This window comes from Ictalurus furcatus, chromosome 19 (assembly GCF_023375685.1).
Source record: "Ictalurus furcatus strain D&B chromosome 19, Billie_1.0, whole genome shotgun sequence".
NCBI classification, from domain to species: domain Eukaryota; kingdom Metazoa; phylum Chordata; class Actinopteri; order Siluriformes; family Ictaluridae; genus Ictalurus; species Ictalurus furcatus.
The window spans coordinates 26,803,820-26,817,987 of NC_071273.1; the positions used below are offsets into that span (position 1 = coordinate 26,803,820).

Sequence of the window (14,168 nt, forward strand, 5' to 3'; positions counted from 1 at the left end):
ACAAAGTAAAGAACCTGTACGAACTGCATGAAATGATAGTCTTACTTTATTTGTGTCAGCATGCACTACAAAATATCAACAATACACACTGAAAACTATAAAACATTAACAACACACACACACACACACACACACACACACACACACATTATGCATATACTTATACACAACAACGGCACACAACCTTCTTAACACAAGACTGAAAAATACAAATTATAGCTTCAAAAAGGTGTTTTTACAGTAAACAACATTTAAAACCCCTGGATTCTGAAAGCAGCACATTTTATAATCATATAACTACATAACACACACAGTTGTGTAGGTGGTGGAAGGAAAGACATACACACACACACACACACACACACATACAAACACACACACACACACACACACACACACACACGACAGCTTTAATCTCTACATGGCTAAAGCTCCTAATTAGAGTGTCGATGCCTGCGGGGCCTGAGTGTGTGCGTGTGTGCGTGTCTGTGTGTGTGTGTGTGTGTGTGTGTGTGTGTGTGTGTGTGTGTGTAATCACAGTGCTGTTTCGGTTTGTATTTTTATTGCACATCACATCAGACTTCTTTTGTACTCAGAACTTTTACAATATAAAATGCTTCACCACACACACACACACACACACACACACACACTCACACACACACACACTAAAGATAAACAGCATATATTTATGATTTCAAGTCACATTTATTAACAGTTTATGTTTCTACTCTGTAACACACTAAAACTCCAATTTACACACACAGCATATACACACCTACTCTGGGTGGGGGCATTTATGTGAGGGTATTATTGGTGGTGGGGGCATTTATGTTAGGGTATTATTGGTGGTGGGGGCATTTATGTGAGGGTATTATTGGTGGTGGGGGGGTCATTATATGTTATATGATAATGTGTTCCTCTGTACAGTTGAAGTATTTAAACTTTATGGGGCACTTTAGGGGGATTTTGTGTGTCAGCAAGGGAGCAAGGGCATATGAGGGTGGATGGGAGGCATGTTGGGTGGCAGCAGGGGTAGTTTGGTGGGGCAGAAATGCAGCAGGGGTATCTGGAGACTCAAAGGGAACATGAAACTTAAAGGGGCATAAAGGGGATAGGACATTTAGGAGGGGGCAGATAAACAATAGGGCCATTAGGGAGGAGCGGGGGACTATAGGGTTTGGCGACAGAAAGGAAACAGGGGTATTGTGGGGCAGTTATGTGTTTATGTTCCTCTGTACACATACAGTAGTGCTTGTAAGTTTGTAGAATCTTTTATATTTGTGCATAAATATGACATAAAAGTAGATAAAGAGAACCCGATTAAACAAATGAGATATAAATATTACACTTGGTCATTTATTTATTGAGGAAAATGACATATTACATATCTGTGAGGGGTAAAAGTATGTGCACCTTTGCTGTCAGTATGTGGTGTGACCCCCTTGTGCAGTAATAACTGCAGATAAACGTTTGGGGTAACTGTTGATCAGTCCTGCACATCAGCTTGGAGGAATTTTATCCCGTTCCTCAGTACAGAACAGCTTCAACTCTGGGATGTTGGTGTGTTTCCTCACATGAACTGCTTACTTCAGGTTCTTCCACAACATCTCTATTGGATTAAGGTCAGGACTTTGACTTGGCCGTTCCAAAACATTACCTTTAATCTTCTTTAAGCGTTCTTTGGTAGAACGACTCGTGTGTTTAGGATCGTGGTCTTGCTGCATGACCCACTTTCTCTTCAGATTCAGTTCATTCAAGTTGTCCTGGTCCAAATGCAGCAAAACGGTCCAAACCCTGACAGTACCACCACCATGTTTCACAGATGAGATAAGGTTCTTATGCTGGAATGCAGTGTTTTAATTTCTCCAAATATAACGCTTCTCATTTAAACCAAAAAGTTCTATTCTGGTCTCCTCCATCCACAAAACATTTTTCTGATAGTCTTCTGGCTCTTCATGTGATCTTTATCAAACTGCAGAAGGACAGCAATGTTAATTTTGGAGAGCAGTGACTTTCTCCTTGCAGCCCTGCCATGTACACCAATGTTGTTCAGTGTTCTCCTGATGGTGGACTCATGAACATTAACATTAGACAATGTGAGAGGGGACTTTAGTTGGTTAGAAGTTACCCTGGGTTCCTCTGTGACCTCATGGTCTATTACACGTCATGCTCTTGGAGTTGGTCTCCACTCCTGGGGAGGGGAACAATGGTCTTAAATTTCCTCCATTTGTACACAATCTGTCTGACTGTGGATTGGTGGAGTCCAAACTCTTTACAGATGGTTTTGTGAACTTTTCCAGCCTGATGAGCTTCAACAACTCTTTTTTTGAGGTCCTCATAAATCTCCTTTGTTCATGCCCTGATACACTTCCACAAACGTGTTGTGAAGATCAGACTCTGAGAGATCCCTGTTCTTTAAATAAAACAGGACACTCACTCACTCACACCTGATCATCATCCCACTGACTGAAAACACCTGACTCTAATTTCACCTTCAGATTAACCAATAATCCTAGACATTCACATACTTACCACTCACAGATCTGTAATATTGGATCATTTTCATCAATAAATAAATGAACAAGTATAATATTTTTGTCTCATTTGTTTAATTGGGTTCTTTATCTACTTTTAGGACTTGTGTGAAAATCTGATGATGTTTTAGATCATATTTATGCAGATATATAGAAAATCTTACAAACTTTTGAGCACCACTGTACAGTGTTTAAGAATGAAGCTGCTTTAGGAGGAGATTCTAATCCATACTGTCCAATCAGAAATGTGCTAATCCATACTGTCTAATCAGAGATATGCTAATCCATACTTTCCTGTCACAGAGATGCGTTATCTGCACTGTCCAATCACAGAGATGTGTTAATCCATATTGTCCAATCAGAAATATCCTAATCTATACTGTCCAATCAGAGATCTGCCAATCCATATTGTCCAGTCACAGAGATATGCTAACCCATACTGTCCAATCATAGAGATGTGCTAATCCATATTGTCCAGTCACAGAGATGTGCTAATCCATACTGTCCAATCACAGAGATGTGTTAATCCGTATTGTCCAGTCACAGAGATATGCTAACCCATACTGTCCAATCACAGAGATGTGTTAATCCGTATTGTCCAGTCACAGAGATATGCTAACCCATACTGTCCAATCACAGAGATGTGTTAATCCATATTGTCCAATCAGAAATATCCTAATCCATACTGTCCAATCAGAGATATGCTAATCCATACTGTCCAGTCAGAGATCTGCCAATCCATATTGTCCAGTCACAGAGATATGCTAACCCATACTGTCCAATCACAGAGATGTGCTAATCCATAATGTCCAATCACAGAGATGTGCTAATCCATATTGTCCAGTCACAGAGATATGCTAACCCATACTGTCCATTCACAGAGATGTGCTAATCCATACTGTCCAATCAGAAATATCCTAACCCATACTGTCCAATCAGAAATATCCTAATCCATACTGTCCAATCAGAAATATCCTAATCCATACTGTCCAGTCAGAGATATTTTAATCATACTGTCCAATCACAGAGACATGTTAACCCATGCTGCCCAATCAAAAATATATGCTAACCCTGTCCAGAGATATGATCGTCCAGACCATCCAATGAGAAGTGTGCTAATCCAGACTGTCCAATCACAATCATGTTCCAGATCAACACACAATTCCAGACTCCAATCACAGAGTTGTTGTGCTTTTCCAGGTGCATCCAATCAAAGAGGGTTTTTTTAATCCAGACTGTCCAGTATAGTGTCCAATGAGAGTCCCTCTGCTCCACACCGTCCAAACAGAGGTATGCTAATCCGGACCGTCCAATCACAGAGTTATTCTGTTCCATACTGTCCAATCCAAATCATCAAATCCATCTGAGTCTGTATTGGCCCCACCCTCTCCACTTTTAGCTGATATCAGTTGTATTTCAGCCAGAGGTTTAGTCGCAGCTGGAACAACAACATTCTGAATCATCAACAACATTAACACACATCATACAGGCAGTGAAACACAACATCGCTACACAACATTACACACAAATGTGTAATACACAAGGATTAAAAAATATATTTCTGTTTAAATTTAACATTTTAACTGACGCATGTTTCACTGATTCACAGAATATGGACGTGTTTATGACAGGACACAGTGTGAGAGCAAACGCACAGTGATTTAGTGAGGCGTGATTCAGTGACGCATGAAGCATGATGGGAAATGTAGTTTAATAAAAAATTTATATAAATAATCCTAGTTGCTTAGCAACATTTAATTTTCTCTGTCACAAAATTTCCAAGGCACAACAATTCATAAATAATGTGACTGTACATTTTAACTATTAGCCAAGCAGATCGTGATAATGAGACTGTTATAAATGTGTTATTACAAGCCTATTACACCTTTATTACACATGTATTACATGATCATTGCATTTGGAACATTGTTATAGATATGTTTGATTACTAATACAATACTGCATTCTCATTAATAGTTAATAAATAATCACACTTCAATTATATAATGAGACGGGGCAATTGTGGGGACAGAAAGGGGTAAGAGGGGAATATTGGGGTAAACAGAAGACATTTGGTGGTTGATAACACTAAAGAGGCATTCAGGCAGGGCAGAAGGATAGCAGGGTCATTTGGGTAGGGCAGAAAGGAAGTGGGAGTATTTGGGTGGGGCATAAAAGAAGTAGGAGCATTTGGGTGGGGTAGAAAGGAAGTGGGAGTATTTGGGTGCGGCAGAAAGGAAGTGGGAGTATTTGGGTGGGGTAGAAAGGAAGTGGGAGTATTTGGGTGGGGCAGAAAGGAAGTGGGAGTATTTGGATGGGGTAGAAAGGAAGTGGGAGTATTTGGGTTGGGCAGAAACGGGGCAGGTGCATTTGGGAAGGGGAAAAAGAGAGCAAGAAGAGGAATTAGGTTGGGGTAGAAAAAAAAACAGGAGCATTTGAGTGGGTCAGAAAGGGGTGCATATGGGTGGGGCAGAATCAGAGCACAGTTATGAACAATGCTACAATAAGATGTATCAGGCGTGTAAACATAATATTTCAATTAGAGACACTTCAAAGCAATCCAGATGTTTAAATTCCATATTGCCCACACTGACACTTTTAACCCCTTAGTCTGGCATCTAGGGCAAGTGGAAACTAGAATAAATGGAAGCCCAGGTTATCTGTATCATATCTAAAGATTTATTTATACATTATGTACCTGAATTTCTGCTGATGTTGTTTAAAGTCAATATTAATTTATTGCCTATAATGTTGTTTGAATGTTATATATGTAAGTATACGCAGCCCCGCCCACACAGGAAGTGTCTGTAATATGCAGATGCCGGTGTTTCATTGGACTGATGGAATCGGCGAGCGAATGCGTCTGATTGGACAGGGTGAGTTGTATGATGATGTCACTGCTATGTTGGTTAAACTTCTGGATTTCTCAAAGCCTTCAGACACAAAAGAGTGAGACATTAAACAGTACACACACTAACCTGATATATACTTAATCTATAAATAATGTACACTGTTAAATTTTTATTATTTTTTTTTAAATGTCAAAACACATTGTAATAATAATTGTAGGAGTGGATGCAGTTCAATGGGATATGGAGGGGAGACTCTCCCTAAACCACACCCCCACCTGCAACCATAATTATTCTTTTTAATTACTAATATATTTAATGACAAACCATTACGTATTAAAATCAGTGATGGTCACCATAGATACCAACGATGCTAATATGGGTGTGTTTGGTCATTTAAGGGATCGATGGCATGTTTGCACATCATGGCACAATAAATCATTCTAAATGCTGTAAATGTAAATGTAGTTTCCTCATTCTGTCTCTGCCCTTGTCCTGATATTATTTGTTATCTGATTGTGTTCACCTGTTCTATGCCAGTGCTTGAAGTCTGAGCATTGTTGCCTGGCTTTGACTGTTGCCAGCTTTTGACTTTGTATATGGATTATCTTTGTTTGACTCTTGCCATAACTATGATGATGATTCTTGCTTGGCCCTAAATAAATCTCACACCGAGCACCACAATTGTGTCCTGCCTCATTTGCTACAACGTTACACAAAATCATGTATGCATTTGCCATGATTTCTGGTCACCCTTTTGTTTCCTGAGTTCCTTGTTTTTGAGTCATATTTATCTTCTGTTTTTCTGAAGCCCTATTGGATGCTGGAAGCTATTCTTCCATCCTCGCTAATTCTCCCCCATGATGTGAATATGGGATTTGTGGTTCTGTCATGACCTTTGTGATTGCTTAATGAGATCACATTATGTCATTATATTCTCCAAGATTACAACTGTTTTATTTGTTAAAAGAAAAAAAAATTAAAAAATAAATAAATAAATTTAATATTACTGGTTTAAGATTACTAATTTGGATTTGAATTGCGAGGAAAATCATCGAGGATTGCAACCATTTCTGTGTTCATTTTGTCTGTGGGTATGCAGTGTGAAACACTTCCAGGTTGGAGAAATGGGCATTTTCTCATGATTATGGGAATGAAGCATAGCATGCTAGTGACAGTTGCTGTAAATGATGATGATTGTGACCATGATGTGCAGACAGCTATGCATGCCATATCACCACTCAAGAAAAACAAAGACTAATATGATTACATGGATAGGCAATGGGGCATGGTCAAGCAATCTGAATAGCTATTTAGAGCCCACCTGATTTGCGAAGGGCGGAGTCAGCAGTGCAGCTGTAATCACTGGCAGCCAACAGGAAGCAAGTTCCTCCACCGTGCCGATCCTGCATCGGAACTCGCTCTTCTGGAGTTGTTGTGATGTCACTTCCTGCACTGAGGTCTGCAGAGACAACCATACTGATCAGGTGGTAACTTTAAGACCATTGTACCTTCAAGACCTGGAGTCAAATTTATCTGGACATGAGCTGATGTAAAGTTCAATTCTAGACTGTTACTATGATAACTGCTTTAAATATTAGTAGCTTGGTCACTCACACACAGTTAATAGGGATCAAGGCATTCAAGCTTTTAACTTTAAGCTTTAAACTGTCTTCAGAGGAATAAGCTGAAGAACCCTTTACGTGTTTTTTCCATGATTGTAGAACTCATTGCCACCAGCAAATATTGTGCAGTGCCATGTCAATGCCAGAATCAATGTTACACTACATTTCCCAGAACACGGCGTGGCCTACGAACATGGACACTAGAACACACAACACCCACAAACAGTCACCATCACCTTCATGCTACAGTGTTCATTATATTTCTCCAGCCAAGATGGGGATTTCAAGTGAACCAAAATCTCTCAGTTCATCAACCTGCTAATGGATAAGGTGCTAACCTGGGCAACAGAAAGGAGAAAGTCTGGTCTCAAACAGAACGTCTGGTCTCAAAAAGGAGAGCACACCTCATCCTATGAACCCTTTCTCCAGCTGTTCCAGTGGGTGTTTGATTACTCTCCTGAGGGCAAGGAGATTGGAGAGAGACTCCTAACCCTTAAACAGGGCAACCTGAGCCCTGCAGTGAGTTTTCACCTAACTTCTGCATATTAGCTGCTAGTAGTGGCAGGAATGGTCCAGCCCTCAAAACTGCTTACCATCATGGGATGAATGTTGACATTCTTACTGAGCTGGAATGTCGGTAGATCAGGTGTCTCTGGATACTGTCATTGACCTGTCCATTCATCTGAACCTCTTCCTGAAGAACCACGGGGACAGTAAAGTGGACTTGAATCCAGCCCAGGAATTCCTTGCCACAGAACCCATGCAATGTGGTCAAGTCAGAATAACCACTATGGAATGCCAAAGGTGTAAGAAGGAGAGACTGCGCTACTATTGTGGCAGCCCCAAGCACCAAGTGGCACATTGCTCCTCTAAACCGCAAGGTTCCACAGCAGACACGTGAGTGAGCAAAATCTTCTCTAAGTTAGACCTACACAGTGCGTATCCGCAAGGGTGATGAGTGGAAGACGGACTTTAACATCACCTCTGGAACCTTTGGGTACAGTGTGATGGCATATGGGCAATCATCAATGCAGTCTTCCAGTGCCTGATAAAAAATCTTCTCCATGACATGCTGAGCAAGTTCATCATAGTATTGACAACATCTTGATCCACTTCCCAAGCAAAGAGGCACACATTCACCATGTCTGAAAGGTCCTGGCCCAGTTGCTTGACCACCAAACTGTATGTGAAAGGGAACAAGTGCAAATTTCATGTTTCAAGGATCTCATTCCTTGGATATATCAAAAGCACAGAAAGTGTGTTCACAGACCAAGACAAGGTCACAGCTGTCACCAACTCACCTGTTCCCACTACTGTTAAGGAGCTGCAAAGATTCCTTGGGTTCACAAATTTCAACAGGAAGTTCATCTGCTGATTTAGCATCATTGCCTCACCCCTGACATTCCTGCTCAAGAAAGGACCCAAGAAACTGAAGTGGAACACCTCAAAAAATCAGGCATTTGAATGACTCATGGAGGATTTCACCTCAGCCTCATACTCAAACACACTGACCCCTCCATGCTTTTCATAGTGGAGACTGACACATGCAAATCAGGGGTAAGGGACTTTCACAGCGATTTGGAGAGAAGCCCAAACTCCACCTCTTGGCCTTCTTATTGAAGAAGCTTTCCCCAGCCAAACGCAGCTACGACATCAGCAGCCGGGAACTTCTGGCAGTAAAACTGGCTCTGGAGGGATGTCTGGAGGGCCACCCCATCCATTCACTATTTTCACAGACCACAAGAACCTAGAGAACATTAAGTAAGCTAGAAACTGAAGGCTCACAAGGCACACTGGGCCCTGTTCTTCACCAGGTTTCAGTTCATCATCTCCTACTGACCTGGCTCCAAGAACATGAAGAAATATGATAGGATAGGATATGAGGACGAACCAGATTCAAAAGGGAACCCGTCCTCATCTGGGTGACACCAGATAGTGCAATTATAAATAAATCCCTTCCATAAGTGTGCTAATACACATAGTGCAGTTGTGTAAGCAGGAAATTCATTACAGTTTCTACATGAAGTCTGTTTTGTTGAACTTCTCCACTGTTCACTGATGGAGACTTGAGTGTAAAACTGTTTGTGGTAATTGTAGTGCTAAAGCTATGATAGCATAACTGTTCATATGAACTGAGGTCCAAAGCATCTTTATGGTTTATAAGTGTTCAGTAATCTCAGTGATCTCATCCTCCATAATCTCAGTGATCTTTAGGCTGCACCATGTGGGACATCCTCCGCAGCAGTAGCATGTGACTTCCAACTGATGAGAACACCAACCAGAAGTAGGGCAATATGATGGGTCAGGCATGTCCGGAGAGCAGAAGGAGTCCGGATCACTGATCTCAGGAATAATATGTGTAGATAGAGAGTGAGAGAGCGAGAGAGAGAGAGAGGGAGAGTGAGAGAGAGAGACAAAGATGACTGGGCATGATTTCCACCATGGGCAGAGCATGCCCAAAACTCTCTCTGGCACTCTGCTACCAAGCTCACCCCATTCCAATGTGTCCTGAGCTATCAGCACCCTCTGTTCCCATGATAAGCTAACCCAACCAACTTATTCGCAACTGGTTTACAGGGAGTGAGCAGGTATGGGAAATGGCACACCAGCACCTCAAACAACACTGCTCAAGTAACAAAGAAGTTCACTGATCAACACCAGGGTGAGACCCCCACTATGAACTGGACAACTGGATGTGGCTGTTGGCTAACGATATCCGGGTCACCCAAGGATGGAGGAAACCGCTACATCGGCCCCTTCAAAATTCTCCAGAGGATCAACAGCGTAACCTACAAACTTGTCCTATCTAATAAAGCCTTTGTGTACCTGTGTCCATCCCTGCTGCCTGACATGCGGTTGTTATTTTTGTGTCCTGCTTAAACAAATGTAGAGACCTCACTGCACATTGGATTTTATCTTTGATCTGTAAAGTAATTTGTCACAAAAATGCTGCTAGAACCAGAGACTAAATATTTCATCCCAATACTAAGCAATATGTTTCCCTTCTGTTTGAAAAATGAACATCCCACAACTGTGCCATTCATCAGATGTCTACATTCCCTTCCTGAAGAGTCTTGGTAAACCACCTGGGGTGTTTACGTAAGGAATACAGAAACTTAAAAGCTTGGAATAAAATAATAATAATTAGAATAATTATGACAATGATAATAACCTGATTTCTTTTCCTGCATATCCACTAAGATCCACTCTTAATATACCACATGATATTTTTATTATGTAATAATTATATTTACTTTAATGTAGCTGAGATGGAATTTAATACCATTCTCTTTCTGAAGATTCATTTCTCTACAATTTCGTTGTGCATCAAACATCACCATGATGTCATGTTTCTCAGTCGTATCTCTTTGTGCTCTACTGAAGGTGCTAGAACATTATCTAATGTCCCACATGCCAGACTTAGACTCAGCTAAATTCTCAGATCTGTGACAAAGGCAGCAAACACTTTGAGCCAAAATTATTCTCAGCCTTGTATCACACCGTTCTTTCTTCACACACTTCACACACTCTCACACACACCGAGTCAGCTTCCAGCTTCCAGCCCTCCCTCTCCCTCGGAGGAACATCTCCAAAGTCACCAGTTGTTTGCTTTAAAATAAGTCTTCATATCTCCAAGGAGAGAGAACAGGACAGAAAACCTTTTCAGGATTAAAGATATAAAGGGCAGCCGTAATCACACAGTCCTGGAAAAAACACACTCAACATGTCTACACATGATCTGATCTGTGATTTTTAATTCTGATCAGTTTTATTTTGATCATTTGGTTTTAATAACACATTCTGCCCCAGATGAATTCTGGCACAAGCACACCACAGCCCAAATTAATATCAACCCAAACACACCATCACCTGAGAGGTGATGAAGAACACCACCTATCTAAATGTACTGAAAACAACAAAATCCCCACAGCAGTAAATGGACAACTGCAGTTTGAATTAGACTGTGATGAAACACACCTGGCCCAAAACACCTGATCAAATTACACTGTCCAGCCAACACACACTCTGATCTAATATACCCTGGCTGAAATGGATGCCCAGTATACACACTGGTCCAAACACCTACAGGCCCAGTGCACTGACTCAAACACACTGTGGCCCAACACACTCTGGTCTAAACACACTGGTCCAAATACACACAGGTCTACACACACTGGTCCAAATACACACTGGTCCAAATACACACCGGTCCATATACACACAGGTCTACACACACTGGTCCAAATACACACCAGTCCATATACACACACTGGTCCAAATACACACGGTCCATATACACACACTGGTCCAAATACACACCGGTCCATATACACACAGGTCTACACACACTGGTCCAAATACACACCAGTCCATATACACACACTGGTCCAAATACACACTGGTCCATATACACACACTGGTCCAAATACACACCGGTCCATATACACACAGGTCTACACACACTGGTCCAAATACACACCAGTCCAAATACACACCAGTCCATATACACACACTGGTCCAAATACACACTGGTCTACACACACTGGTCCAAATACACACTGGTCTACACACACTGGTCCAAATACACACTGGTCCAAATACACACTGGTCTACACACACTGGTCCACTGTGTGTATGTGTGTGTGTGTGTGTGTGAGTGTGGTGTGTGGGTGCATGTGAGTGAGTGAGTGTGTGAGTGTATATGTGTGTGTATATGTGTGTGTGTGTGTGTGTGTATGTGTGTGTGTGTGTTGGTCACTGCATCTTGTTTGCTCTAAAACACAACCGCACAGAGCTGCACGAAGGTGATGTTAGATGTGTGGAAATTTCCTAAAAGTAGGCTGGAACTTAAAATATCCACTCTGTCTACAGGGACTACCGATGCCTTCTGAGCTACTGAGAAAACACAGTGCTGACCTTTGACCCCGCACAAGACCTCTGATGTCTGTGAGCTGATGTATTACAGCTATTTTAGGTCAGTTTCAGTTTTATTTAGAACAACATCTGGTCAGAACAGATTATAATCACTGCAGTGAAACCTATGTGTACTAAATTAGAGTGATGTAAACTGTTTACACATTAGTTTATTATCAAAAGTGTTTATTTATGTGTCCTTCTTCTCTTCGGGCCGTATTCAGAATCACCATTCAGGCCTCAGGTGTAACTACGGACGAGATGCATCTTAATCAGAGATAAAATTGTGAATGAAATGAAAGCGCTGCAGTCAAGAGCACGGTCAGATTATCCTTCAAACCATGGGCACATTTACAGTAGAGCACATCATATTAACACATAACACAAACATTGGCATTATTTTATTAACTAAACAAATTAAAATAAATAATTAAAAGTGTGATAAAATCTCATACATTCCACACACACACACACACACACACACAGAGAGACTCATGATTTCACGGCCTTGATTTAGGATCTTGTGGTTTATTAATTTGTGCATCTGAGTAACTGTCAGAGCACAATAAAAAACATAAAGGGAAAATAATTACTAAAATAAATGATATATAATATAAATAACTACTATACTTTTCGAACAGAATGCATCACACCTTGCATATCCATCCAAGTTTCGTTACTAGTACACAGGTTCACTAGCTAGCTGTAAGGCATGAACAGGGTGTCAGGTGATTTTTAATGATGTGTTATACTCAGCTATAGAAAGAAAACTTGTGGTGATGTAATACGATCAAGTTTGTGATAGATTAAATTCATCTAAAGCTCAAGCATTGTTGACTCCGAAATGAAGACATGCTTAGAATTACATTTTAAAATTTCATCTTGACAATCTCTGTTTCCCTAGGAAAGAATAAAAACTATTTCACTCTCACTCCTACCAAACTCACCTCTACTCCGTTACTCACCTGATCGGTGGCACTCGAGCCCTCGGCTGTGTCCCAAACGCAGATCGACAGGGTTGCTGTTGCAGGCTAAACTCAGATCAGTCCTGCAGAAGGATGGAGATGCAGTTTGCACCACCTGTGGAATGTGCTTCTTCCTCTTTTTCGGTAGCTTCTGCTTAGCCATGGCTAGCGAGTAATACATGCCAAAGTTATTGACAATGACTGGAACTGGCATTGCTATTGTTAGCACACCTGCTAGTGCACACAGCGCCCCTACCAGCATCCCTGACCACGTCTGAGGGTACATGTCACCATACCCTAGAGTCGTCATGGTGACCACGGCCCACCAGAACCCGATGGGAATGTTTTTGAACATGGTGTGGTGGCTAGCAGTCGGGTCGTTGGGATTAGCGCCGATCCGCTCTGCGTAGTAGATCATAGTGGCAAAGATAAGGACACCGAGGGCGAGGAAGATGATCAGGAGGAAGAATTCATTGACGCTGGCACGCAGGGTGTGTCCGAGAACCCGCAGTCCAACAAAATGACGTGTCAACTTGAAGATTCTGAGAATACGTACGAAGCGGACCACTCGAAGGAACCCCAGGACATCTTTCGCCGCTTTGGACGACAAACCACTCAGTCCGACTTCGAGGTAAAATGGTAAGATGGCTACAAAGTCGATGATGTTCAGCATGCTCTTGACAAATTCCAGTTTATCAGGACTGAATGTCACTCGCACCAGGAACTCGAAGGTGAACCAGAGGACGCAGACGCCCTCCACGTATGTGAGCGCTGGATCCGTCTCGATTTCATACTGAGGCACCAAGTCGAGCACACTCTCATTCCTTAAAGCATCCGTCTTGTTGATGATGGTGTTGAAGGCTTCATGAGTCTCCAAGCAGAAGGTGGTGATGGAGACCATGATGAAGAACAAAGAGGCGAAAGCCACAAACTGGGGAAAGATAAAAGAGGGGGAAATGGATATGGTTAGATATTGCCGCTACAGTATGAATGGTTAGAGGTCAATGAAACACACTGACATCCTGTATGTTTCTAATGTTAAAACACTGAAACTCCTCCTTCAACACTAGCCACACCCTTAGTCCTGTCCAATAATACATCTGTGCTCCACCCCCAAACTACATGCCACTTTTTTATCTCTGCCCACGAGATGTAGACAGCAGCACACTGAGCAGGGATACGCACACTTTTAATAGTGAGTTATGAACATGTGGTGTTGTTTGAATGAGAAGTACAGCATCACAGCTGTTTTAAAATCATAATAAACCTTTGCTGAAA

General features: G+C 41.6%; 1 protein-coding gene across 1 annotated transcript in view; it reads right to left on the minus strand.

The window, feature by feature from the left end:
• Window positions 1-1,185: 1,185 nt before the first annotated feature.
• kcnc2 (potassium voltage-gated channel, Shaw-related subfamily, member 2) overlaps window positions 1,186-14,168 on the minus strand; it is a 30,178-nt gene continuing 17,195 nt past the window's right edge. Inside the window, exons 2-4 of the mRNA XM_053650506.1 lie at window positions 12,891-13,821; window positions 6,711-6,848; window positions 1,186-5,470 (exon numbers count right to left, since the gene is read on the minus strand). Of these exons, the coding sequence (XP_053506481.1) occupies window positions 5,367-5,470; window positions 6,711-6,848; window positions 12,891-13,821 (1,173 nt within the window). The 3' untranslated portion in view covers window positions 1,186-5,366. The remainder of the gene's footprint in view (window positions 5,471-6,710; window positions 6,849-12,890; window positions 13,822-14,168) is intronic.